The sequence below is a fragment of the Ciona robusta genome, chromosome 1 (assembly GCF_009617815.1).
Source record: "Ciona robusta chromosome 1, ASM961781v2".
In the NCBI taxonomy this organism is placed as follows: Eukaryota; Metazoa; Chordata; class Ascidiacea; order Phlebobranchia; family Cionidae; genus Ciona; species Ciona robusta.
Genome location: NC_143235.1, coordinates 3519323 through 3545475, shown reverse-complemented (window position 1 = coordinate 3545475; position 26153 = coordinate 3519323). Strand labels below are relative to the sequence as shown.

Below are 26153 nucleotides of genomic sequence, written 5' to 3'. Positions count from 1 at the left end.
TTATTTAAGATAAAATTATATACGGCAGCGCAACAGCGGTTATTTTATCGCGCAACGACGGTCAGTTCTGTTTCGTATACTTCTTACCGCCTTGCGAGTTACCACATACAAAAGATCATAGAAAACTGCGTTTTTTAGACTTTATTAAAGATATGGTTGACAATTTATACAACTCATAATGAGTTAAGGGGTTAAAAATGTATTTTCGTGTCTTGCGCGCTGTTTTGGTTGCATTTAACCGCGGAGACGCTATAACGTGTGACGTGTATGCAAATGGTGCCATCGCGCAATGGTTCTACTAATTAAACTTTGGTTATACTGTACGCGATTACGGGTTTGGTGCAAGAACCTGCGGTCTGGTGTTACAAGATTGGAAAAACGTGATATTTGGGAAATTATGTCTGTGGATTATACGTGGTCCATGTGCCAACTGGTTTGTCTGCTTTCGTGTCTCTGACTGCTGTATCGGCTAAGACATTAAACCGCACTGAACGACCGTGTTTCATGGTCGGCATTTCTGTTTTGGTAGACTGTACGTTATAAACTAAATTCAAACCTTGCTAAATTAGACTCATTAAAGTAGTATGTGGTTGTACCACCGTCAAAATTACAGTATGTTGCTTATAGTTTATATATTAGAGTGGGGAAAGATAGGTCGATATAAAGGTTACTGTAAGCACCTAAATTCCATCTTTTCTGATCGTGTTTTGAACAATTAACAACTGTATTTTAGATTTGTGAGAATGCATCTATTTAATTCTGTAAACAGTCTTTGTTTACTGCCAAATGGGACGATAACATAGAAAGAAAACATATCCCATCTTACCCCAACCCCGTTTCCTGCTTACACAAGTAAAAAGGTTAAAACATTTTCAGTTTTACCTGGGCACAATGTTCCGCTAGAGAAGTCACAATCGAAGTTTCGAATTGAGTTAACATTTACTGCAAGAGCTAAAAAGACAGCGAGAAATATATAACTCAACATTACAGCTCTATAGCCTTCTGTAATTCAAAAGGACAGCGAATTAAAAGAAACCGAGAACTTTGTTTCTATATAGCGCGGCTTGCTGTAATATCAACTGGCTTAATCAGCATAGCATTTAAATAGCTGGAAGCTAGTACATTTTTATTTCATCTTATAAGCTGCATATGCATACGCATGTTCATTATCGTATAACCACGAAACGCGTTGCGAATTTTATCAAAGCCCCGAGGAAGTTTCATACCAAATCATAATTGCTTTTCGCCTTTCATTAAAACGATACATAAAGACCTAGTAATTAAAGATATTGAAGTGTAAGAAACGTTTTACATATCCTATACGTATATGGGCGCTATAAAAATAATTTAGTAAATCTAAGATTTATGAACAGATATACGTATCAAGTCGACGTTTCTTGTATTTTAAATTTTATTCTGTTCTGTTTTGAATTGTGTAAATACTTTCTTGTCCTATTTGGTATATAGTAAACAAAGAAATCCAAAGAGTTAAAAACCGTATCCTCGCGATTCTCATAGACCGTTGTATAACAGTTAAATATGAATGTATGGATGAATATAACTTACTTTATCCTTGCGTGGCCGGAAAACGACAGTCGTTATCACACGGATTTAACACCTCGTGCCAGCTTACGAGTTACCATGTATGTTTCCACATCCACAAAGTAACATACTTGGTAACTCGTAAGCTGGCGCGAGGTGCACACCCGTGTTATAACGACTGTCGTTTTCCGGCCACGCGAGGATAAAGTAAGTTACATTCATTCATTCATGTTACTTTGTGGGTGATTATTTTTTAGTGGGATTTTTTTTCTTCTTTTTTATGTATGGCTGATAATTTGGACAACCCATTAGTGACCACTGGGTTTGAGCAATTGCCGTTAATTGTCTTGCTCAAGGATACATACGCTCACAGTGGTAGCAGCGACGAGCCTAGAACCTCTGGGTTACAGGCAGGCACGCTAACCACGCGGCGCCCAACTCACGATCATGATATTTGAAAATGATGTGCCAAAAGTGTCCCGTCCTTCCCAACCTTGGTAAAGGTGTTCCATCTTACCCCACACTATACCTTAATAGTTGTCGACTATGCGATCGCGTTTATAACTATTTCGACGTATATTCTACAACTCATACGTTCTCATTCGTTAACGCAGTTCTCTGGCTTAAAACAATTACCAACAGAATTTTGGTCTAATAATTTTATTAATTCACAAGTTGACGTAGCAATAAACAGTTTTCAGTTAAATTGCTTAAAAACATGGTGCCTCTATCTTTCAAGGCAAAATAATAATAACTTGTACACGCTTTTACTATATATAGTAGGGTGAGGGAAGATTGGACACCTTTTTAGTTTATTTTCTCGTCCCATTTGGTATAGTAAACACAAAAAAAATTAAAGAATTTTAAACCGTACCCTCATGACCCCAATATACCGCTGTTAATTGTTCAAAACACGATCAGAATGTGTATAAATTATGTGCTAAAGGTGTACCATCTTCTCCCAACCTACTATATAATAAACTATACTATCAAAGCTATATTAACAATCTAAGGTAGTTCGGCGCATGGGTTCCCACAGATCTGGGTGCTTATTTGCGCTGAAAACTCGTCGTCAAGGCCTTCAAAACCTCCCCTGGCAATGATCAAGTTATCCGAACTCCCAGCCATGTCCAACAATTGAGATTCGTCCAATCTCCCTCGGGGAGGGACAATTCCTACAGCGTATGTCTGGAACAGAAACGTCACTTATAGTACTGAGAAATGAGATGCAGTAGTAAACATAGAACATCCACAAATTATAAAACTTTACTACTCCCATAGATCGTTGGTGAAAATGTTTAAAACACAATCATAAAATATGGAGGTCTAACCGTATTCTATCGTACCCCACTCTACTATATACTCGGGTATTTGAAGATTATGTATAGTAGGGTGGGGGGAGATGGGACACCTTTTCAATCTATTTTCTTTCTCCAATTTGGTAGTAAACAAACATTTAACATTTTTTTATAAAACTTTATCCTCGCGGCTCCCATAGACCGTTGTTAATTGTTTAAAACACGATCAGGATATTTGGTTATTATGTGTCAAAGGTGTCCCATCTTCCCCTACCCTACTATAGTAAAAAGATGTCGTCGTCCATAACCCTATACTGTATTAAAAAAATCTTGCTAAAACAACCTACCAGAACCCCTCCTGCTCTCAGCTGCTGCGAAACTTCTGTTACAGAGTCCTGAGATCGACCATCCGTAATAACAAGGACCAGATCTTTGACATCGGGTCTATTTCCATTAGCGTTTGCAAGTATAACGTCCTTGGCATGTGTTAAAGCTTGGCCGGTCCATGTACCTTTATTATAAAACACATATAAATTCAGTTTTTAAACGATAATATATCAAATTAACGTATTGGGAGTTTTATTATACTGCAAAGCAGATAAAATCGTATGGTCAATTTATAAACATTATGCTCACGGTCGACATATATTCTCGTAAGCATTTATGATAACAATTTCCAAAATGAATAATAAGCTATACAAATTTGCCTGCTCGAACTACTTTGACAGATAGCAGAGTGGGCCAATATGGAACATTGATTTCATTCTCTTTTCTTGTCCATTTGGTAGTAAACAGAGAATATTTGGTGAATACACACGCAGAAATTTGAATGCTAAAAGTCTCTAATCTTATCCCACCCTACTATATGTACAAACAAAAGCTAATCTATATACTAACCTGACCCATCGTACGGGATAGCATCAAAGGCAGACAAAAGCGCGTCAATATCGGATGAGAAATCGCTGAGAAGGATCTGAGATGTGGTGTCTATCTCACGGTTGTATCTGAATACTGATATCCTGGCTGCATCATCGGCAAGAATGAATGATCTGTTGACAGGTTGAGAGTTTAAATATTGTGTGCGCTGAATATGAATGAATGTAACTTATTTTATCCTCGCATGGCCGGTAAACGACAGTCTTTATATGAGTGTGTAATTCGTGAGTGAACTATTAAGTGTTAATTCGTAAGTGATTATTTTTTTGTGGACTTTTTTTATTTCTTTGAAAATGTGCGCCTGATAATTTTGACAACCCATTAGTGATCACTGTGTTGGAGCAATTTCCGTTAAGTTTCTTGCCCAAGGACACAAACGCCCACAACGGCACGCTGTTTACGCAATTCTTCAGATCGGAAATTGTTTCATTTCGTTATTTAGAATATTGGTGATCTGGAGTACGATAGACATATTTTCATTGTCTTTATCGTCCCATTTGGTAGCAAACAAATACTTGGTACAGCATTATACGACCGTAGCACCACGATTCTAGGTCTATGTAATGTTGTAATTAGCAATTGAGCATAAATGTGTCGTTTTAAATTATAGTACTGTTGGAATAAAGATGTCTGGACAAACATCCTGATCGTGTTTTAAACAAGTTAAAACGGTTAGACTTCGGGTTGTGTTTCAAGGTGTTTTAACAACTAGGCGTTTTTCCTACCACGCTGATTACTATTGAATGAATGAATGAATGTATTTGCTTTTTCGTTTCTGCCGCCCGCGCCTCGCTTTGAAACCTCCAACGTGCTTTGAGCTGTGTACAGTGTTTTTTTACAGTAACTTGTAAACGATAGGGCTTTTAGTATAGCCTAGACGTTTTCAAAACTTCAGCTACCTTGGCGTACTAAAGCAAGTTACTATACTAACTTTAGGTTTATGTGGTAATGGACATTGACATTAAATAGTATTACTAACTCAATGATTTTACAGACATCGTAATTGACATAGAATATGACATAGTATAGTATGACTTACTCAATGATTTTACGGACAAATGTCTTCATTGTGGACCAGTTTTCTTCGCCGACAGAAGATGACGAATCAAGTACAAAAACGGCGTCCATGACAGCAAAGGGGGGACACGGTCCTGTGAGTAGATTTGTTTAAAAATTTATGTCAAAAACTTTAGGGGTGGCTTTATGTGTTTGTTATAACGCATGTCGTTGAAATGTATAAACTATATATTGTAAGTATAAGCGTTAGAAATTGTTAACATATACATGGAAAAGCTGATTCACCGATATATGAATGTGTCTCTTTTATAAAAGGAAGGTTAGGGGTGTCATGCAGTATAGCGTTACACCACTGCACAGCATTTACCAAAATGAGTTCATTTTTTTATATGTCTTTTAATTACGTGGGAAAACACACTTCATTTAATTGAATACAATACAACGTAATTACATGCAAATTCGACGAGACGCAGCAACAAAGCCAGAATCGCGAAAACCTGTCTAGATGTTTACTGTACAGTGTACACTAATGTGTCCGCACATAAAATAAGTTCATTACTTTCAAGGCAGTATTTTATGTTGCCAGTATTTTTTTATAATTTTTATCATTGTTGAGATGTCTACCGTGTATGTAAATAAGTATAAATACTTACTTTGTTCGTCCATCGCCGTTAAAACGGCGTAGGCGTTTCTTCTATCAAAGTTTGACATGTAAAACGCCTAAACCTAAAGGCGTGTCAATACGTTTAAAGTCGCGAGTCAAATATAAAGTATGAATACTGTTAACGTTTTTCATATACGCAAATATCACTTACGTGAGCAGCAGGGCTGGGGCAGCGACCAGGTAGTGTCATTGAGACAAGTGTTCTGTGTAATAAACGACGGGTACAAGTCATAACCTGGATCCACACACTGAAAGATGCATGTTGATGTAGCTCGGTTGTCGTTGCTGCAGATTTTTACACCGTGGTTCAATTCGCCTTGCTCGGAACATACATTGGCTGTAGAATATAAGGGCTGGGAGTTAGTTAGGGTTGAAAATTTATTGTATCAAAATGAGGTGTAGAAAGTTGTATTGTTAAATACACGATTATGAATTGTGAGTTTTAGGTGCTATAAAGGTCTTACCCCCACGGTATTTGATGTGTAGAAAATAAAAATGCTGTGTCGGAAATTAAAATCGTAAACTGTTATAACTTATTAAGAAAATTTGATATATATAGTGCTCTAGAACAGGTTAAATTAGATTAATATATCACTTTCTTCCGGCTGTGTTAACACTCAAATTGTATTGCTTACGTGTGCAAGTCGGTGTCGGTTGGTCCCATTGTAGAACGTTGTCAATTTCAACACAAGTACTGTAGAGAACGCCATTTCGTGTGTGGTATTCATCGCAGGCAAATTCACACTGAGAGCCGATAAAGTTACCATCGGTACAAACATGGTATCCGTTTTGTGGAGCAGAAAGCACGTCAGGGCATCTTTTTCCTATAATAAAAAATGCCATATTTAAATGTATATAGTAGGTTGAGGGGAGACGGGACACCTTTAGCACATAATGTCCAAATATTCTGATGTTTTAAACAATGAACAATCCTCTATGGGAGCCTCAAGGATACAGTTTCATATTCCTTTAAATGTTTATTGTTTACTATCATATAGGACGAGAAAAATAGATTGAATTCTGTCCCACCTTCCCTATTCTACTATATTATGTGTAAGCGGTTATTGTTGTCCATCGCGCAAGGATAAGTAAATGAGATTCGTAATATGTGTGTTATAATTCGTAAGCGGGCACTAGGTGTATGAAACAGAAAAACTGGATAAAACAACTGTCGTTTCCCCGCTAATTTTTTTAGTTAAGTTTCTTCGCAATTGTGAAGTACTTACGTTGACAAACGGGTAGCGGGTCGCTCCAAACACCGAACAAATCTCCGTCCAAATCATCCGTACAAGTAATAGTTTCGCTCCCAACGAGGATGTATTGGCTATCGCATTCAATGGTACATTCGCTCAGTAACTCGACCGAGTTAGTGCATGATATTCCAGAGTTGACAGGTGCAGATTGGGCAAGGCATCTAATTGCTGTTGGAGGTTTTCGAAAAATGTGTTAAGTTTTCATTTGAGTTGGTTTATAATTTATTCCTACAGTTATAGTGCTTCTAATAGCAACATAAGATACTAAAATTGTATGTTGTTCATATAAATAAGTATTAACAATTGCGTTTTAAAGTGCGACAGTTTATAGTGTAATAACAATAACATAACAGACTCTATGCTGTTTTTAAACGAATATTTTTTAACAGAAATGTTTGTGACTTATTTGTGCTTCTTTGTCTACTTAAAATGATACATATCCCTTAAAAAAGCATGAAATAAACAAAGTACAAAATCGTTTTTTCATATATAACATAATAATTAAATTCGGTTGGGGGAAGATGGGACACCTTTAGCACATAATATCCAAATATCTCCATCGTGTTTTGAACAATTAACAACAGTCTATGGGAGTCTTGAGGATACGGTTTTATAATTCTTTGCATTCTCTTTGTTTACTACTAAATGGGACGAGAAAATAGAATGAAATTGTGTCCCATCTTCCACCACCCTGTAATATATATTACGGAATGCTTACGTTGGCATACTGGTGCCGGGTTGCTCCACCTTCCAACGTCTGAGTTACCGTTACTAATACATCGTGTTGCTTGTAGACCGACCATAGAGAATCCAGCGTTGCACGTAAAACTGTGGATAGAATAGAAAAGTATATAGACAAAGAATTATGCGTTTTTTTGTATTTTTGCCGATGTCTAGATGTAACACAAAAGCGTTACTTGAGAGCTAATGTATTAAATTTGAAAGTAAACATTTTAGCTTTTTGCTCATTTTGGAAATAGTTATGTTTGCTTTCGTTATTGCATTGTCGAATAAAAATTAGTTTTAGTTTTAAGTTTTGTACTACAGACACATGCCAGCAATGAAATGGAATAACCTTTTTTCCGTATATTTATTTATTATTGAGTATGTGTTATCCCAATGAAGAAATGTAGTAATTTTTTTTTTTTTTTTTTTGAAATACGCAAGGGGGGGGGGGGGGCAGTATGCTTTTAGATTAAATGATATACTACTGCGACGTAAGATGGATACCATTAGCACATAAATACCATGTTTCCTTATCGTGTTTTTAACAAATAACAACGTTCCTGTAGAGTTATATTTTTATTTTTATTAAAATATCCTCTAATTTTTTAAAGTTTTATTTAATTTACTATTAAATAGAACGAGAACGCTAAATAAAAACATGTCCCCTTTTGACCCACCCGACTAAAACAAGATACCACACAAAAACTTACGTGCAAGTACTATCAGCATTATTAAGATCACTGCATACGACGTTGCCATTTTCAGGAGCATCGATCTCGGTCGGGCACTTTATACGCCGGCATGTAGGCTGAACACCGCTCCACGCGTTGTTAGTACCTTTTTACAATAACCAGTTTATGTTATAGTAAAGTGGGGCGAAGTGAGATATGGGGTAATGTGGGACGTTTTTTAAATTTTGTAGGACTTTTTTTTAAAAAAGGCATCCAGTTTGATGTAAAACAATTCGGAATACCGTTTTTAACCCATAAAGCCGGTGGTAGAAACATAGGGGTGTTTCGTGCTTAAATGTCCCAATCTAGGATACTTATCTAGGATACGGAAATTGCTTCAACCCAGTGCTCACTAATTGGTCGTCGAAATTGTCAGTCATACAGAAATTAATTGTCTACCAAGGTATACACTTATACAATAACTCGTAAACGCCTATACGGAGTGTATAAGACAGAACACTCGTGTTAAAACGAATATGTTTTCCGCCACGCAAGAATAAAGCAAGTTTCATTCATTTATTCATAAGCATTATATAAGTGTATGTACATCTGCTGTAATTTTAAGAATAATATGTATTATTAAACTTACGACAAGTTCTGGTAGGGTTGCCATTTAGGAAATATCCTCCATTACAAGTAAACGAACATGAACTCCCAACGCTGTTTCCGTCATTGCACGACACAGCACCGTTCTGTGGGGCAGCTAAGCGTGGTCGGCAAGTAAGAGCTGAGAATAAATGTTAAAGATTAGAAAGGAATTAAAAATAATCATAAGTGCAACGATTTGATTTGTCAGGGAAATGGCGTTCAGTGATGCAATTCATATGAAAAATGCCTTGAAAAGTCCGCCAAGGTTGTTAACCCGTAACGAGGGGTAAAAAAGCAAAACACCCGTGTTATAACAATTCCCGTTGCCATGCAAGTAGATAACATTCATTAGTTCGTTTATTCCCCACTCTGTAGTCACTGTAACGATTGCTCACATATCATTTTATACACGTGTCCAAACAACTTTATAAATTAGCAATGTCTCCGAGTTTCCGTACACATTTGCGAAGATATACCGTTTTTGCCTAATACTTAAGCATGACGTTACGTATGACGTCACATATGACGTCATGCAAACAAAAACTCACGTGCACATGTAGGAACAGGGTTGTTAAATTTTGCAAAGTTGGTGTTCGTATTTAAAATACATTTGCTGGTTTCTTTTCCTCGTAATTCGTATCCTGTGCAAAAATATAACGTTGTTAATATAGCATGTGCATATAGGTGTCGACGATCGATCTTGATCTTAGGTATTAGCAAAGTAATTTTAAGCTTACACGAACCATGTAAATTCATAAAATTAGTTATTTTTAACGTGAAACGTTTTATCGAGCTTTTACGGTGTTTATGTTCGTCTGTAATAGTATCTTGGACTGTTAGACGAACGGTTAACCCATAAACCACATATAGTAGGGTGGGGAAAGATGGAACACCTTTTCCTTCTATTTTCCCATCCCATTTGGTGGTAAACAAGATCATTGAAGAAATTATAAAACCGTATCCCCACAACTCCCATATAGACCGCTGTCCCGTCTTTCCCCACCCTACTAGTTATAGTTTCCTAATCAATAACATTATACCTCTCTTATGTTGCACAAAAGTGTTTGGGTATTTTTGTATCAAACTACAGTATGTGATTTCTATTCTATATGGGTGAGGTCTTACGGTATATATAGCACATTATATGACCTGGTATTTATTTAGGCCCGAGTTTTCCTATTCTACTGCATATCAAGCATACAATACCCAAACAGAAATGTGACTTTCGTACACTATAATTCCATTACCAAATTAGTCGTGGTTTTACCTGCGTTGCATGAAAAGGTACAAAGAGATCCAACTTCGGTCGCTCTTACTGAAAACGAACAACGTTTTCGTCCGTTAGCAGGACTTCGGATCGGCGAGCATTCGGCTTTAGCTGAAAAATATGTTTGCATTTAATGTTAGTAATATTAAAAAATCATGTATCTATAGTTGATGGGCTATGAATAAAAAAGGTTTTATCTTAGAACATATTTCATTTAAGGTTCATATAGTAGGGTTGGGAAAGATGGGACACCTTTTAATTCTGTTTTCTCGTCCTATTTGTTATCAAACAAAAAAAATCAACAAATTATAAGATCATGGCCTCACATAAGTCTCGTAGACTGTTTTAATTGTTTAAAACACGATCAGAGAATTCGGATATTATGTGCTAAAAGTGTCCTGTTTTCCTCACCCTACTATATATAGATAATGTGTTGCTGTTTTAGGTAATATGTACAAAATTGAGTGCTCAAACTTAAATGTAAACAACGCGTTGTATTTTAGAAGAATGTGTTACATTTAAAATTATTATGTTCAGAAACGACGAAACAAGTAAAACAGATTTAGATTTAGATTTACCATCAAGACAAAACAAAGCGGGTGCATTGCATTCGTTGAAGTTACAACAACATCTGCAAACAGAATGTCGCTCCTTCGGGTTGCATTGTGGATTCCAGTTGGATCTTGGGTTCTTTAAAGTAAAATTAAAAATATTTTTTTTTAAATCTGAACTTAACTACGCCTATGTGACAATTCTGTCTAAAACATGTGGTTGATAATTACAGACAGTTTTGTTTGCCTTTATTTCATCGTATAATAGGTTGGGGAAAGATTGAACACCTTTTCATTCTATTTTCTCGTCCTATTTAGTTGTAAACAAAGAAAATTCAAAGAAATATAAAACTGTGTCCCCACGACTCCCATAGACCGTTGTTATTTGTTTAAAACACAATCAGGGTATTTAGATATTATGTCCTAAAGGTGTCCCATCTCCCCCCTACCCTATTATGTATAAAATCATAAATTATTTTATTACCAACGACAGTTAACCTATACTATGAATGATAAACTACGTTTTCTTTCTCCTTTTGATCCTACATGGTAATAAAAAAATCATATAACGATAGCCCCACTCTAAAAGACCGTGATTAAAAGTCGAAAACACATTATCATCAGAAAATATGGGTTTTGGGTGCTAACTGTATATCCATATCATATCCAACAGTACTATACGCTGTATCAGATAAATTGAACCGATTTTAAAAAACTTACTTGAGCAAAGTTGTTGTCGCATGCATGTGCTTGTTTACATCTCTTTGTAATTCTCATACCGTAGGGATCTCTTCGGACTTCGTTTTGGCAAGCCGTCTGTTTAATAAAGTAGAAAATCACTTTAACTGATATAAGCTGTTGTACGTTCTTTGCAAATATTTATAACATATATTAGACTAGGGGGGTAAATGGACAACTTTTCACTCTATTTTTTGTCCCATTAGATCTCAACTATGTAATAAATGAATATACATATTATAGTAATGGGGTAAAATGGGACACATTTTCGCTTTATTTTTTCGTCCCATTAAGTATAGAACATAAAAACATTCATACAATTCTAAAAACCGTAGCCTGACGACTCCATAGACCGTTGTAAATAGTTTAAAACACGACCAGGATATTTGGATATTAAAAGTGCTAAAAGTGTCCCGTCTTCCTCCACCCTACTATACGTAGGAAACACTTTACCTCTGTTGTTTGACATTCTCGCAGCTTTCCTTCTCTTAAACAAACCTCGTTGCTTTTTGCGTTGTTACATTCCCAGCATTTTAAACCTACATAACGTAGATAACCAGAAATTAAAAATTTGTGTATACTTTGTAACAGACTCGTTTTTTTGGACTATAACCGTTAAACTTTTCAGAAGATTTTTTTTATACGTTGTACGTAAAATTTAAATCAGGAATCTACGCTTTTAACAGATTGTTTTGTACAAATAAATTCGGAACTAATAGAATGTAAACGAATTTTTATAAGATCTACCGTACATACATTTTTGTGACATTTTTGTTGCTATTATACGTTTTAAACACGTTTGTGTGGCTTTTATACAATTTTGTGGCCTCCTTAACTCAAATAAAATAGTCCAATAAGCCGATACGTAAATAAACAGTAATTATAGATAAAACTAGAATTAAAATAACAACAAAGTTTAGGTTTTATTTTCTTACCATAGACTGTCTTGACTGTAATAAGAAGAAGCGCACAAATTGAATAAATCTTCATTTTTCAGATAACTTGTTCTTCTGCAGAACATAAATGAAATTATATGCATAAAACAGTATCGTATGTCTGGGTATATATAGCTAAAAGTTAAGGTTTGTTTACGCTTGCTAAAATCGTCCACACGCGTGTATCTAAGCTACGAAAGTCACCAAACAATAACAACAGTGTCAGCTTGTATCTAACCACGTACAAAGGTGACAGCTAAAATGCCGTAAATATTGCTCAAGGTCGCGAAGCTAACAAAAACAAGCACCCGTGACCAACTGCGCGTATTATTTAAACGCCACGCCCGTGCCTATTATCGCATCAACATGTCACACGATCCTTCTTACAGCGCACTGCAAATCATAACACGGGTTTTAAAACAGAATGAATGGAACACGCGGTTTAAACTGCAACTGTGTTGAAGCAATTAGGCGTGTGGATATATATAGTTTTAATGTATTTTCTTTAACTTTTAATTTCTGACTACAAAATATATTGAGAGTTGCCAAACACTTTCAGAATTGCCAAAGCATACAACAGTGTAGCAATGTTTACTTGTACCTATAAATGTATAATCCAATTACACTTTTTAAACATGTGTAGGCGTGTACTTTCTAGTTCAGTACCGAAGTTTTTGCACCATTTATTGCGTTTAGGCTGTAAGAGAACTTGTTCGGGGTGATATTTCTAAAATACAAAAGAAACCTATGACGTGTCTTTCCAAATATGGTACGTTTCTATTGCGCAGAAGTACCGCTGTTCATTTCGTGCTCTCATATAGTATGTTTGGGGAAAGATGGAAAAGTTGTCATTTCCTTTTCGTGTTCCATTTAGTAGCAAACTAAGAATATTTACTGAATTATATAATATACTCGTAGGCCGTGACTTACAAAACGTAGGTAATCGGTTAAAACACGATCAAGAAATATAGGATTTAAGTGCCAACAGTATCTCATCCAGATCCAACCCCACAATATTACGTCAAGCTTGTTTGTACCCATTAGTTAATAGGTCTAAAGTAAGTCTCTGTTTTCCCGACAAATTTTTGTTGCGTTTTTAATTTGAACCGATTGGACAGTAAAAGCGGCCATAGATACAAATTAGTATGAACTTAAAAACATTGGGAACCATTTCTTACAATACTATACAGTAATGCACATTGTTAAACGTGATTCTTCGGCGGCGTTCGGCCGTGAATTCAAATGCACTTTTCACAATACCGAAACCCGTTTCCAGTAAACACCAAGGTAATAAAAGGAAATATTTGGTGTACTTATCTCATAAACCGAACAAAATTGTTTTGGGCGTCTGTAACAGTCGTGGGTGAAACGTATAAACTTTTTAGTGACAATTTCTTTTTTCCTTTACAGCTGGAAAATTGGACAAACCAACGGCTGTATGGTGGGATGAGGGAAGATGGGACACTTTGATCGTGTTTTAAACTATTCACAACGGTCTATGGGAGTCGTGAAGATAATATGGTATATTTATAATTCTTAGAATTTTCTTTGTGGGCACTTTAATTGTCGATATAGAAAGCCTATAAAACTATATATTGTAGAGTGGGGGAAGATGGGACACTTATAGCACATAGTATTGAAATATCCATATCGCATTTTAAACAATTAACAACGGTGTATAGGAGACATGAGAATACGGTTTTATATTTTCTTAAATGTTTTTGTTAACTAGCAATTTGATGAGAAAACAAAATGAAAATTTGTCTATGATTTTACTTGGGAGCTACAGGAACACGCGGGGCATTTTAAAGCCATATTGTATTCAATTTAGTTGCTTTGTCATATCAATATTTTCTAGTTATGAATCTCTGGTTCTAGTCAGAGTTCGAATAAACCTGTTTATAAACCGTTTCTGGTTTTATCAACCACATTTCCAATTCTGTGTATGCTACAGTCTGGAACCCTCATATTTATTATATCGCTCGTGTTTTTATTAGCATAACACTCCTTTAAGAAGCCACTGCTCTGAGCCAGAGTCCCTATACAAGCATAGTCCGCGTATAAACGCTGCATAAACACAGTTATGGATTAAGAAACCGTTTGAATAGGAAAACATAGAAAACACCAAAGGTTCTTCTTCGGGAATTTACCGGAGCAGCAACGCTATGGTTCATTGCTTTTAAAAATGTTTCTTCCAACTGTCAATCAACTAACAAATGCACATTGGGATGCGTTTACGGTACTATTACCAAAGCCGCAGTACTAGAAACATATTTATATGGAATATGGAAAGAAATCTTGGGATTATGTAGTAAAAGTAATACGGGAGAAGTATTTGAAATTGAAATGGTGTCACAAATTATCATTTTCAATCTATACGCTTACTTTGTTAAAATCTTAATCTACATGTCATGCCAGCCTGTCATAATATTTGAGCAAGTTTAGTATACACTTTGCATAATACTGCATTTTAAGCACAAAATACGGTGCTAGTGAGAAAATTTCCCCCTTGCCTATGTACTTACTGTTCACCAGTCACCACATGTCAACATGTGTAACTTTGTGGGTAATTGTTTTCCTCTGTTTGACTGTTAATTTGGACAACCTATTTTTGTGACCACTGGGTTGCAGCAATATCCGTTAAGTTTCTTGGCCAAGGGCACGTAGGACAACAATGATAGCAGCGTCGAGCATTGAACTTGGTACCGTTCGGTTACATTGCAAGCCCATAAACCACACCAAGGTGATCCTAGAATACAGATATTCTAGCGGCCATTTTCGATACCTTCTACTGGTACCACTAACCTAAAATTTGGACACTGTACTAACTAGACCCCAGCGGTACCGATTCTAAAATGAAAAATTTAAAATTCGAAAAAATATTAATTATGAATATTAATATTCGTCATAAAAACATATTTATAGAATTTTCTCCCGATCCAGCTTCGAATATGTTATAGCGCTAAGTGATACCTAAAATATGAAACATTATTTTCTTTAAAAAAGTGCGGGGATAGATGTTAAATATAAAAAAGTATGATCATAACTTGAATCATATAAATATTATATTTTCGATTTTTTTTGCGAAAATATAACTTACGCATACATCTATGTAGGTCACTCACATGTTATTCCCATCGAAAAAAAAATTAATTTCAACTTTTTTTTATAACTGAATATTAATATTCGTCATAAAAACATATTTATAGAATTTTCTCCCGATCCAGCTTCGAATATGTTATAGCGCTACGTAATACCTAAAAAATGAAACATCATTTTCTTCAAAAAAGTGCGGGGAAGGGTTCAGAATACAAACAAGTATGAGGGTCATAACTCGAATCATACAAGTATTAAATTTTAAAATATTTCGGCGAAAATATAACTTACGCATACATCTATGTAGGTCACTCACATGTTATCCCCATCGAAAAAAAAATTAATTTCAACTTTTTTTTATAACTGAATATTAATATTCGTCATAAAAATATATTTATAGAATTTTCTCCCGATCCAGCTTCGAACATGTTATAGCGCTACGTAATACCTAAAAAATGAAACATCATTTTCTTCAAAAAAATGCGGGGAAGGGTTCAGAATACAAACAAGTATGAGGGTCATAACACGAATCATACAAGTATTAAATTTTAAAATATTTCGGCGAAAATATAACTTACGCATACATCTATGTAGGTCACTAGCATGTTATCCCCATCGAAAAAATAATTAATTTATTTTTTTTTAAATTTGAATGTTAATATTCGTCATAAAAATATATTTATGGAATTTTCTCCCGATCCAGCTTTGAATATGTTTTAGCGCCACGAAATACCTAAAAAATGAAATATCGTTTTCTTCAAAAAAGTGCGGGGATGGATGTTAAATATTATGGAGAATATTAATTACTCGAATTTCGGGTTTATATATTTTATTTGCACGAACGCAAAAATAGTACATATTAATCCACATAAATGTTTTTATAACAAAATTATAACAGTAAATATAAGAATATTGATATACCTAGTGAGGCTAAAAGTATCGGCGTTAAATGGTTTTGTATCAATTGCTCTGACTAACTTGTTTACTACCTATGATAACTATGTGTTTTCAGTTATATTCTACAGGAATCCGACGATGATCAACGAACAGACAACGAGGAGATCACTAAATGTTTGGTCACTATTCCTCACTTTTTACTCTTCTATTAATTCTGCATCGTATCAGTTTGCAGAATAGTAGAAGAGTAAAGTGTTTAGATTACAACTGCACAAAGCCAACAACGCTAAAACTCTATAAATGCCAAAGATGAACACACTCGCAAATTAAATAACGGAGGTGCAAAGATTATCATAAAATGGGCGAAAGCGACCTTGCACCTCTACTTCAGGTGTTTCTATAACAAACAGGTTTATCTTCCTTTCCTTTAGACATTCATTATTGTCTGCGACAATTCGATCGAGCTTATCAATTAATTTTAGAGGCTTCAAGAACAAAACATCTTTTGTATTAATTGAAACAAATAAATTAAAATTCTTATATTTCCAGGTACGTAAGTACGGACAGGATAACCGTAAATAACCCGAAATTCGAGTAATTAATACTCTCCACAATATTTAACATCCTTCCCCGCACTTTTTTGAAGAAAACGATATTTCATTTTTTAGGTATTTCGTGGCGCTAAAACATATTCAAAGCTGGATCGGAAGAAAATTCCATAAATATATTTTTATGACGAATATTAATATTCAGTTATAAAAAAAAGTTGAAATTATTTTTTTTTTCGATGTGGATAACATGCTAGTGACCTACATAGATGTATGCGTAAGTTATATTTTCGCGAAAAAAATTGAAAATTTAATATTTATATGATTCAAGTTATGACCCTCATACTTGTTTGTATTCTGAACCCTTCCCCGCACTTTTTTGAAGAAAATGATGTTTCATTTTTTAGGTATTACGTAGCGCTATAACACATTCGAAGCTGGATCGGGAGAAAATTCTATAAATATATTTTTATGACGAATATTAATATTCAGTTATAAAAAAAAGTTGAAATTAATTTTTTTTTCGATGGGGATAACATGTGAGTGACCTACATAGATGTATGCGTAAGTTGTATTTTCGCCGAAATATTTTAAAATTTAATACTTGTATGATTCGAGTTATGACCCTCATACTTGTTTGTATTCTGAACCCTTCCCCGCACTTTTTTGAAGAAAATGATGTTTCATTTTTTAGGTATTACGTAGCGCTATAACATATTCGAAGCTGGATCGGGAGAAAATTCTATAAATATGTTTTTATGACGAATATTAATATTCAGTTATAAAAAAAAGTTGAAATTAATTTTTTTTTCGATGGGAATAACATGTGAGTGACCTACATAGATGTATGCGTAAGTTATATTTTCGCAAAAAAAATCGAAAATATAATATTTATATGATTCAAGTTATGATCATACTTTTTTATATTTAACATCTATCCCCGCACTTTTTTAAAGAAAATAATGTTTCATATTTTAGGTATCACTTAGCGCTATAACATATTCGAAGCTGGATCGGGAGAAAATTCTATAAATATGTTTTTATGACGAATATTAATATTCATAATTAATATTTTTTCGAATTTTAAATTTTTCATTTTAGAATCGGTACCGCTGGGGTCTAGTTAGTACAGTGTCCAAATTTTAGGTTAGTGGTACCAGTAGAAGGTATCAAAAATGGCCGCTAGAATATCTGTATTCTAGGATCACCTTGGTATAAACCACTGAGCTACGACAAGTGAAGTGTACCTACATATCGATCAACAAATTTGTTTTTGTTCCAGACATTATAGTATGAAATGGAAATTAAACCACCTGAAAACAATTTTTGCAACAAATGTATTACTAATCATGGTTCTAAAGTAAAATTTGTTTTATTTGCACTTTTTATCACTACTGCGATATTTTCGTTCTATTATGCCAATGTAGTAGAAAATGAAAATACAAAGTTGCACTATCTACCAAGAAAATCGGTTGTGCCTAACGGGGCCCAGCTTAGAAGGTAGCCTATTTTTAGGGGGGTTTTGTGAATTTCCAATTTTTAAGTATTGTATGAGTGCGGGAAAAAATTATCCAGATTGCGTCATGAGTTGCCAGTATAATTCACTCTTCAAATAAGTAATGCAGAATATTATTTGGCGAGGCTACAAATTTTTTTATTTGGCAAGGCTGCAAATTTTACCCTTACTGTAGCGCTGGCCAAATTACTTTTAAAATTTCAAAACCAATTTTTTAAATTATAATTTTCACTTTTTTTTCAGGGACAAAGGAATTATCTTGGCTTGGCGGCATCCAGGTGGAAATGAAAAAGAAGGTTATAGTCCTGGCCAGTATGGCAACTGTACTTTGACATATAACAGAAGCTTGTTTTACGATGCAATGGCTGTTGTCTTTGATTTTTCTGCTTTTGATGCAGTGGTGGGATTAGAAGGTTATAAAAGGTGGGGGTTCTACTAAATTTTGTTTTATGTTATTCAATTGATTTTGGAGTTTTATGAAATTTTGTTTACAAACTTTTGGTTAAGCTCAGATAATTTTTTTTAATCACGCCAATTAACGCACCAAATAGAAATAAAAAAGCAGTATTAAATTAAGTAGAATTTCCTAATGGGATTTGTACCTGCTTTGCACATTGATTTTTAATGATAGCACATGAAAAAAAACTGTCTTGCACACATAAGATTTTATCAGGAACTTCCATATTCTGCAGACTGGCCTAAGTGTGTTTGGTAAAAATCCATATTAAAAATTATTTTTTGTAAGTCTATGAATTTTTGAGAATATTAAAAGCAGTCAAATAACTTGTTTAGTGTTCAGATCTTTTGTCAAATTTAGCAATCTGACTTAACACGTAAATACACCAGGTTTCCGGATCAAGTGTTTGTGTGGAACACCATGGAAAGTCCCGCTACATTGCGCCATACACATAAAAGGAACTTCAAAAATTTTGACTTTTTGATGAATTGGACAATGACTTATCGACGAGACTCAGATATTTTATCACCGTACACGAATCCTGACGTTGTACTTGGGTTGTTGGATCATCACAGTGGGACCGAAAATGTCAACAAGTTACTAGCTACAAAGCATAACATGGCTGTAAGAATGTTTTGTTTTTTTTTTTGTAATTTTTTTTGTTCGTTATGACATTTTTTTGTCTAAATATTACTAAATATTACTGAGTTACTTTTAAGGTTTAGCAGCCAGGCTTTACCACTACCCTTTTTTATTTTATTAGTCTATTATAGCGGCTGTCATTTTGCTTTTATTTTCCATGACTTTAATATGGTAATTGAATAAGACCTTTGTTATCGTAATCAAAAGGATAAATAAGAAATAAAAATATGTTTATACAATGAAAAAAGCTCCTTTAAAAAACTACATTGTAAATCACAATATAATATATATAATATTTAAATTATTGATTTGCATGCTATCAAAATCCACTGTCTGTTTTCATAATGATATATAGGCATATATACATTACCCGCAAAGTAACATACATGGTAACTGGTAAGCTGGCACAAGGTGTATGAAACAGAACATACGTGTTATAACAACTGTCATTTTCCGGCCACTCGAGGATAAATTAAGGTACATTCATTCATTCATTCATTCATGTTTCTATTTAATAGCTTTGGATGGTTAGTAACTGTCAAAATACAAAAGGAGCAGCCATACGTTTAAAGCTTGTTCAATCTCTAGTAGACGCAGGTTTACCTGTACAACGCTACGGAGGTTGTTTTAACAACAAAGCAGCTCTGGAAGCATTACCAGCTGAAGAGAAAAATTCTTTCAAATTTTATCTTTCTTTTGAAAACACACACAGGTTTTTACTTGTTTTGTTTACTGTTGTTAAATTCTGTCATGATAAAATGTTTACACCAGAGTGGTGTTTTTATGCACCTCAATACCTCTTGGCAATTTAACAGACATAGCGCCGCATAACTCTAACAAAAAGTTCCATTGGTTAGGTGTTGTTATTAAATACAGACTACCAATTAGGGATGCACATTACAGAATAATTAGGTATTCTAGGATATCCTAGAATACTTTATTTCGAATCTAGAGTTCCGAATCTAGAATTTCGAATCTTTTTATATTTATAGGAAAAAGAAATTTTACCCACAAAAGTCAGTTTATTGACCCTTTCATAGCAGCCTTGTTGGGTTATGAGCTGTAAAATGATCAAAAATTGTACTATTGGGTAGTTTTTGCGTCATGAAACAGATAGCAGGCTATGAAAAGACGTTACGAAACGTTTACTCTCGAAAGTCCCACAAACACAAAAATATTTTTTTTCAAAATTAATAAGTTTCAAAAATTGTTACTATAGTATATGAGATGACGTGTAATGACGTCATTAAACAGAATACCGAATCCCGTAATAAGATTCGAATACAAAAGGATTCGAATCTCATGGATTCGAAATTCTGTAATGTGCATCCCTACTACCAATAATACAACTATTACTATGTTTATGCCAAAATTGTCTAATATATACAGAGATTTTTCTTGAATAGGATGTGGCTATGTGGGTAAATAGTATTAGTATATATATTGTTTTTGTGACATAGACTTTTCAGATAAATTGTAAGGCTAATGAGTTATTTAATATGGTCCAGTGCCAAAGTACAAGGGTTAGAGTGCTTTTGGTCCAGAGTCCTTCTGCTATAGTTGTAGCTGTATTTGTCCTTGGGCAAGAAACTTAATGGCCGTTGCCAGTTGCGGGCACAATGTATGATAATTGAAACATATGTGTTAAAATGAACGTCATTTCCACGCGAGCAAAAATAAGTTTTGTTTATTTATTTATTAACAATAACACAATCTGTTTCTTACAGGTGTAAAGATTACATTACAGAAAAGTTTTGGTACAATGGTATTGGGAATCGAAGGGTGCCAGTAGTTTGGGGTCCAGCTAAACAAGATTTGCTGGAACTTGCACCCAAAGGTTCTTTTATACATTGGGATGATTTTGAATCCCCGGGCAAACTGGTGGAGTATTTAAAATACTTGGACAAGAATCAAACTGCATACAGGGAATACTTTAAATGGTTAGAGTTCCCAGAAGATACAAAAAACTGGTTTAATTCAGTCTACAAAAACCTTAGATTAGTAGGATTGTGTGACAAAGTAAAATCTAACCCAAAGAGCAAAGTTATTCCAAGTATTGACGATGTCTTTTTCAATTCTGAATCCCAAGAATGCATTGGGTGAAAGTGTATGCCAGCTAACCAGGTGACCAGGTCTGCCTAAATGTTTCAAAAGTGCTAATTCTCGAAAGAGATATTGCTAAACCAGCCAACCAGGGCTTTTTACTTTTTAAGATGTGCTAATTTTTTAAAGAAAAAATTTCTCTAAGCTTAGTTGCAGAATTACCTAAAATAAAAAGAAAAATATCCAAACACATTTTCAACTGTTTAAAGTACAGTATGTGGAAAATGTACCTTAACAAGCACTTTTTTGTTTTTGAACAGAGTGCTAAATATTAACGTAAATTTATATTTAGTAAACAATTTGCGGAAATAATTTTCTGGAACTTATTTTGACCTTCGTTTATATTCACGTTCAATATTTCTTCATATTTTAAAGGTATAATATGTCTAGTTTGCGGTTACATTTCTATTCATTTGTATGTTTTTTTATTGGGATATTTTGTACAACGGTTGTCCTTTCCGTATTTACTATAATAACCATACACAGATATTCTATGTATTTTATATTTTACATGTATGCAAAAATGCAACTATATTCTAGAATATGCAAACACATTTTCAGCTGTTCATATACAGTTTGCAGAAAGTGTACATTAAAAGGTACTTTTTGCTTTCATCAAAAGTGCTAAATATTTATTCTCGGTAAAAAAAACTACCTACTTTGCGGGAAAAATTTCTGGAACTAATTCTTTTTCGTGTTTCTTTCTGCTCAATATTTCTTCATATTTCAAAAGGGTAAAGTTTTTAGTTTGCTCTTACAACAAAGTTCTATTTATTTTTATTTAAGTGCGTATTTTGTACAATTGTTGTCGTTTCCGTGTATACTATACAACAGATATTCTACATTTTTACATGTATGAAAGAATGTACAATGTTTTGATTTTTTATGCAGCGGTTTTGTACCATATACTGTTGTTTTTTCTACTATACAACAACTTGCAATCTTGCATACTATACAACAACGTGCTCTTTCTTTTACACGTATGCAAAAATGAAACTATTTTCTAGCTTTACCTAAAACGTTACTTAAATTGAATATAAATAAAAATTATTATGAAAGCATGAACACATGCCATTCATTATGAGATATACTTTGTGTACGTTTATAGCGTTTATCCAGTCAATGATTACTGTACGGCGCTAGGGTAAAGGTGGTTCACGCAATGCCTCTAGCCCAAAGGTATAGGTTCAAGACACGTCGCTACTACCGTTGCGGGCGTATTTGTCCTGGGCAAGACACTTTACGGAAATTGCTCCAACTTGACAGTCTCTTAACAAGTTCTCCATGCAGGTGTAGGTATTTTTTGTTTAAGTTGTTGTCTATAACTTGACTAGATTATTTCAGTTTTGAGTTGGTCCCCCACGTCCCCATCTGCAGTTAAGGCTACAAGACATGTTAGTTTGCTTTTTAAGCACACAATGTATTTCAATTATTGCTCCACAGTCACCAATGGCGACTGAAAACTACTTTTAATTGTTGATACTTTCCGTTTGATTTCGATTGAGCTAAGTGGACTGTTGTAGAAAAAAAGTTGTTAACATTATGTTACCTGGTGTAATACGTGCTCATTTATTGAAGCTTTGCTTTCTTGTTATCTTAAGCGTTTTTGAAAACGCTCATTTGGTGTAAGGTTGTTTTAAATAAACCATTTGATTTTCGTAGATGTGAAGTAAAGGATATTTGGATATAATAAAGTGGTCCCATTTTCTCCCACCCTATAAAATACGTTATTGAAATATTCGCCAGGTTTTTAAAAGGTTTGTAAAAAATAACTCTATTACAACTTATTACTGTATTATAGCCAACGCCGTATACTGGCATTAGACATATTGCCGTTTATTATTTCTTATTAACCGCGGAAAGTCGTTTGTTTACTTTTTCCCGAACTTGACATGGCCTTGAGCGATATCAAGGCAGAATATATGAAAAACAAATTTGCAAAGCGTAAACGCAGATATCTGAATGCACTGTTACGAGTAGAAGCGCAGCAAGAAACTTTAAAAGCAAGTTGGTTTCAAGCGATTTACTGAATCTTAATATGAAGCTGGGAATTTTCTTGCTCCTTGTGGTCATCATTTCTAAGTGTGATTCTCAAGATGGTAATTTGAATGATTCCTATATTACAAAGTCGATATATTTTGTATTTATTTGCTTACCTATCTTTGTTATACATCGACTATCATAATCCAACGCTGTTGGCGTAAAAGTACACATATGTAACTGAATGGGTATATTTGTATTTATTTTATGCCTGACAATTTAGTGATCACTAGGTCCAAGAAGTTATTAGTACGGTTTACGTTATTGTTTAAAATCATACCATTATAGCATCACTATTTTATCGAAGCTTTATAAAATTAGATGATTTATTTGCACAGATTTCGACGTGTTCAGCTTGATCCATCCAATCTCATCTATGACCCAGCAAACAGGTAACATCCGCAATATTAAATGGATTTTGTACTTTTATGCAGGGTAGGGTTGAGTGAGACACGGAGTATTGTAGAATTAAAGTTTTTCTTATTTTCCCTCTAAGCACGCATTTAATGGTAAAAACAAAAATGTTTGTCCGGCGCCGTGACATAGTTGTTAGCGCGCCTGCCTGTAACCCAGAGGTAATGGGTTTAAGGCTCGACGCTGCTACCATTGTTGGCGTATGTGTCCTTGGGCAAGACACTTAACGGCAATTGCTCCAACCCAGTGGTCACTAATAGGTTGTCCAAATTATCAGCCATACATAAAAAAATAAACACCACCCCCCCAAAAAAAATAATTACCCACAAAGTAACATAAATGGTAACTCGTAAGCTGGCACTCGGTGTTGTTAAATCGTGTAATAACGACTGTCGTTTTCCGGCCACGCGAAAATAAAGTAAGTTACATTCATTCATTCATTCATTCATTCATTCATTCATTCATTCATTCATTCATTCATTCATTTAGTATTCAACATAAGTGATGCACAAAGCATGCGCCAAAACAGATTACTTACAATAAAACAAGTTTTAACTATTAAAAATCGATGTTAAAGGATGGGAAAATGTTCTATAAATTACCAATTTCTCAAATCAAACTGTATAATATTTTGTGGCTGTCCTAGCTTTATAGTTTTAAGTAAATCAATGTAATACTATTAAGGAGCAACCATTGGTATTTGTTAAATAAAAGTCTGCAATAAAATGCTATATTAACCGGTTCAACCAATGCATTTAAGTGACACGCAATGTCACCATTGTGGGAAGAAACTTTGGACGTCTGTGGCCCAAACAGCTATCCCGCAATATTCAAGGCTACACCTTCATACGATGCACCTTTAACCGCACAAGAATGTCAGCGGATATGAGGGGCACGACTTTCGAAAAATGTAACTTCACTGGAATAACGATAAACAGTCCACGTATCTACAACGCTGTTTTCATTGACTGTTTAATTTCCAACACCAGATTCAATTGGGGCTCAATGCTGGGTTCTAAATTTATTAGAACCCATTTCCGCACCACCGAATTTTCAAGAGCGTCGTTTACAAAAACTATGTTGGTCAATTCATCAATGACAAATTGCACCTTTTCCTGGAGCGATTTTTCAGGTTCTTATGTCAAAAACAGCAAGTTTTCTAACTTAAGTCTTGGGTGGCAAAACTACAGAGGTGCTAAACTCGTAGACTCCGACTACTCAAGTTTGGATCTCGGTATCATGGATCTTCGAAACGCAACCATTGTAAATTGCAACTTTTCCCACTCGAATATCTCTTGGGCAAAGTTTCAAAGATCAAAAATATTCCATTCAAACTTTTGCAATACCGATATCAGTTGGGGGAAATTTTCAGGCTCGCTTATCGTTAATACTACTTTCTGTAACTGTGATCTTTCTTGGCCGACGTTTGATGGCAGTTTTGGCCCCACAACGGTGCTTTATGGTAACTTTAGCATGTGTTCCTTAAGTTGGTTAGATGTAGGGAAATCCGTGTTCATGCATACTGACTTTCGTGGATCGGGTGTCTCGAGGGCTCGGTTGTCTCGAGCCCGGTTGGTCAATGTTACTTTTACCCAAACATCCAGCAGGGTTTATCGTCCCATCTGGATTGATTTTTCCTAAAAGGCTGTTGATACCAAGTTTACTAACATTGTGTGCTTGCAAAGAAAAAGGGTAGCAAACTAACATGTTTTGTACTTACTACATATAGAGACGTTGGCTTAACTTAAAACACAAATGATCTAATCAAGCTATAGACAACAATTTAAACAAAAATACCTACATCTGTTCGGAAATATAGATTGCTTGAACGTAGATTTAATACTTTTTTCTGTAAAGGCCAACTACTTTTGAGTGTACTATACGTTCACAATATACGTTACGTTTTACGTCAACGCTTATCAGTCAATTGCTTGTTTGTTTTTTTGCCGGTGGTGCTAATAAAGATTGGGCGCAATATAAAGGCGTATACTTTCAATTATTTGTTCTTGCAATAACTATACATCGGCAGTGGGTATTGAGTAAATTATTTTACATAGCATTTAATTTTCATAACTGCAATCGATGGGAATTGAGTTCTATACGCCATGTAAATAGTCGCCTCGTTTTTAGTGGCAGGTTTTATCTGGAAGTTTATGGGTTTGACAAAAATTTAACCCTATCACAACATAAAAAA

The 26153-nt window shown here is 34.6% G+C and overlaps 3 protein-coding genes across 6 annotated transcripts; 2 read left to right on the top strand and 1 right to left on the bottom strand.

The window, feature by feature from the left end:
- Positions 1 to 2186: 2186 nt before the first annotated feature.
- On the bottom strand, positions 2187 to 15355 carry LOC149741515 (P-selectin-like). Of its 2 annotated transcripts, XM_089893389.1 has the most exons (17): positions 14772 to 15355; positions 12247 to 12321; positions 11765 to 11850; positions 11294 to 11389; positions 10601 to 10712; positions 10023 to 10133; positions 9304 to 9396; positions 8757 to 8894; positions 8147 to 8273; positions 7429 to 7538; positions 6684 to 6878; positions 6093 to 6281; positions 5609 to 5794; positions 4816 to 4927; positions 3738 to 3889; positions 3188 to 3351; positions 2187 to 2730 (listed from the first exon to the last, which is right to left on the bottom strand). In XM_089893389.1, exons 2-17 carry the CDS (start codon positions 12299 to 12301, stop codon positions 2551 to 2553), a joined length of 2106 nt encoding a protein of 701 aa, XP_089749515.1. In that variant the 5' UTR covers positions 12302 to 12321; positions 14772 to 15355; the 3' UTR covers positions 2187 to 2550. The 2 variants fall into 2 exon arrangements, with proteins under 2 accessions (XP_089749515.1, XP_089749475.1); XM_089893349.1 differs by lacking the exon at positions 14772 to 15355 and having other exon boundaries at positions 12247 to 12473.
- On the top strand, positions 12944 to 22591 carry LOC149741514 (alpha-(1,3)-fucosyltransferase 7-like). 3 transcript variants are annotated; one of them, XM_089893806.1, is made up of 6 exons: positions 12944 to 13533; positions 13657 to 13767; positions 18547 to 18726; positions 19150 to 19384; positions 19921 to 20114; positions 21130 to 22591. In XM_089893806.1, exons 2-6 carry the CDS (start codon positions 13703 to 13705, stop codon positions 21503 to 21505), a joined length of 1050 nt encoding a protein of 349 aa, XP_089749932.1. In that variant the 5' UTR covers positions 12944 to 13533; positions 13657 to 13702; the 3' UTR covers positions 21506 to 22591. The 3 variants fall into 3 exon arrangements, with proteins under 3 accessions (XP_089749932.1, XP_089749924.1, XP_089749916.1); XM_089893798.1 differs by lacking the exons at positions 12944 to 13533; positions 13657 to 13767 and adding an exon at positions 17994 to 18147; XM_089893790.1 differs by lacking the exons at positions 12944 to 13533; positions 13657 to 13767 and adding an exon at positions 17997 to 18287.
- A 517-nt stretch (positions 22592 to 23108) lies between these two features.
- Positions 23109 to 25940, top strand: LOC149741513 (uncharacterized). The gene is made up of 4 exons (XM_089893873.1): positions 23109 to 23262; positions 23460 to 23604; positions 23884 to 23937; positions 24720 to 25940. The coding sequence occupies exons 2-4, from the start codon at positions 23544 to 23546 to the stop codon at positions 25598 to 25600; spliced, it is 996 nt and encodes a 331-aa protein (XP_089749999.1). The 5' UTR covers positions 23109 to 23262; positions 23460 to 23543; the 3' UTR covers positions 25601 to 25940.
- The last annotated feature ends 213 nt before the right edge of the window (positions 25941 to 26153 follow it).

Excerpts from the sequence above, each read along its gene's own strand:
- LOC149741514 (XM_089893790.1), top strand. The coding sequence starts at position 18,085 with ATGGAAATTAAACCACCTGAAAACAATTTTTGCAACAAATGTATTACT. Across the intron at positions 18,288-18,546 it reads AACGGGGCCCAGCTTAGAAG|GGACAAAGGAATTATCTTGG; the intron begins GTAGCCTATTTT and ends CTTTTTTTTCAG. Across the intron at positions 18,727-19,149 it reads GGATTAGAAGGTTATAAAAG|GTTTCCGGATCAAGTGTTTG; the intron begins GTGGGGGTTCTA and ends TAAATACACCAG.
- LOC149741513 (XM_089893873.1), top strand. The coding sequence starts at position 23,544 with ATGAAGCTGGGAATTTTCTTGCTCCTTGTGGTCATCATTTCTAAGTGT. Across the intron at positions 23,605-23,883 it reads TAAGTGTGATTCTCAAGATG|ATTTCGACGTGTTCAGCTTG; the intron begins GTAATTTGAATG and ends TTATTTGCACAG. Across the intron at positions 23,938-24,719 it reads ATCTATGACCCAGCAAACAG|TGACACGCAATGTCACCATT; the intron begins GTAACATCCGCA and ends AATGCATTTAAG.
- LOC149741515 (XM_089893389.1), bottom strand. The coding sequence starts at position 12,301 with ATGAAGATTTATTCAATTTGTGCGCTTCTTCTTATTACAGTCAAGACA. Across the intron at positions 6,282-6,683 it reads CCCGCTACCCGTTTGTCAAC|GAAAAAGATGCCCTGACGTG; the intron begins GTAAGTACTTCA and ends TTTTTATTATAG. Across the intron at positions 4,928-5,608 it reads GCCCCAGCCCTGCTGCTCAC|GACCGTGTCCCCCCTTTGCT; the intron begins GTAAGTGATATT and ends ATCTACTCACAG.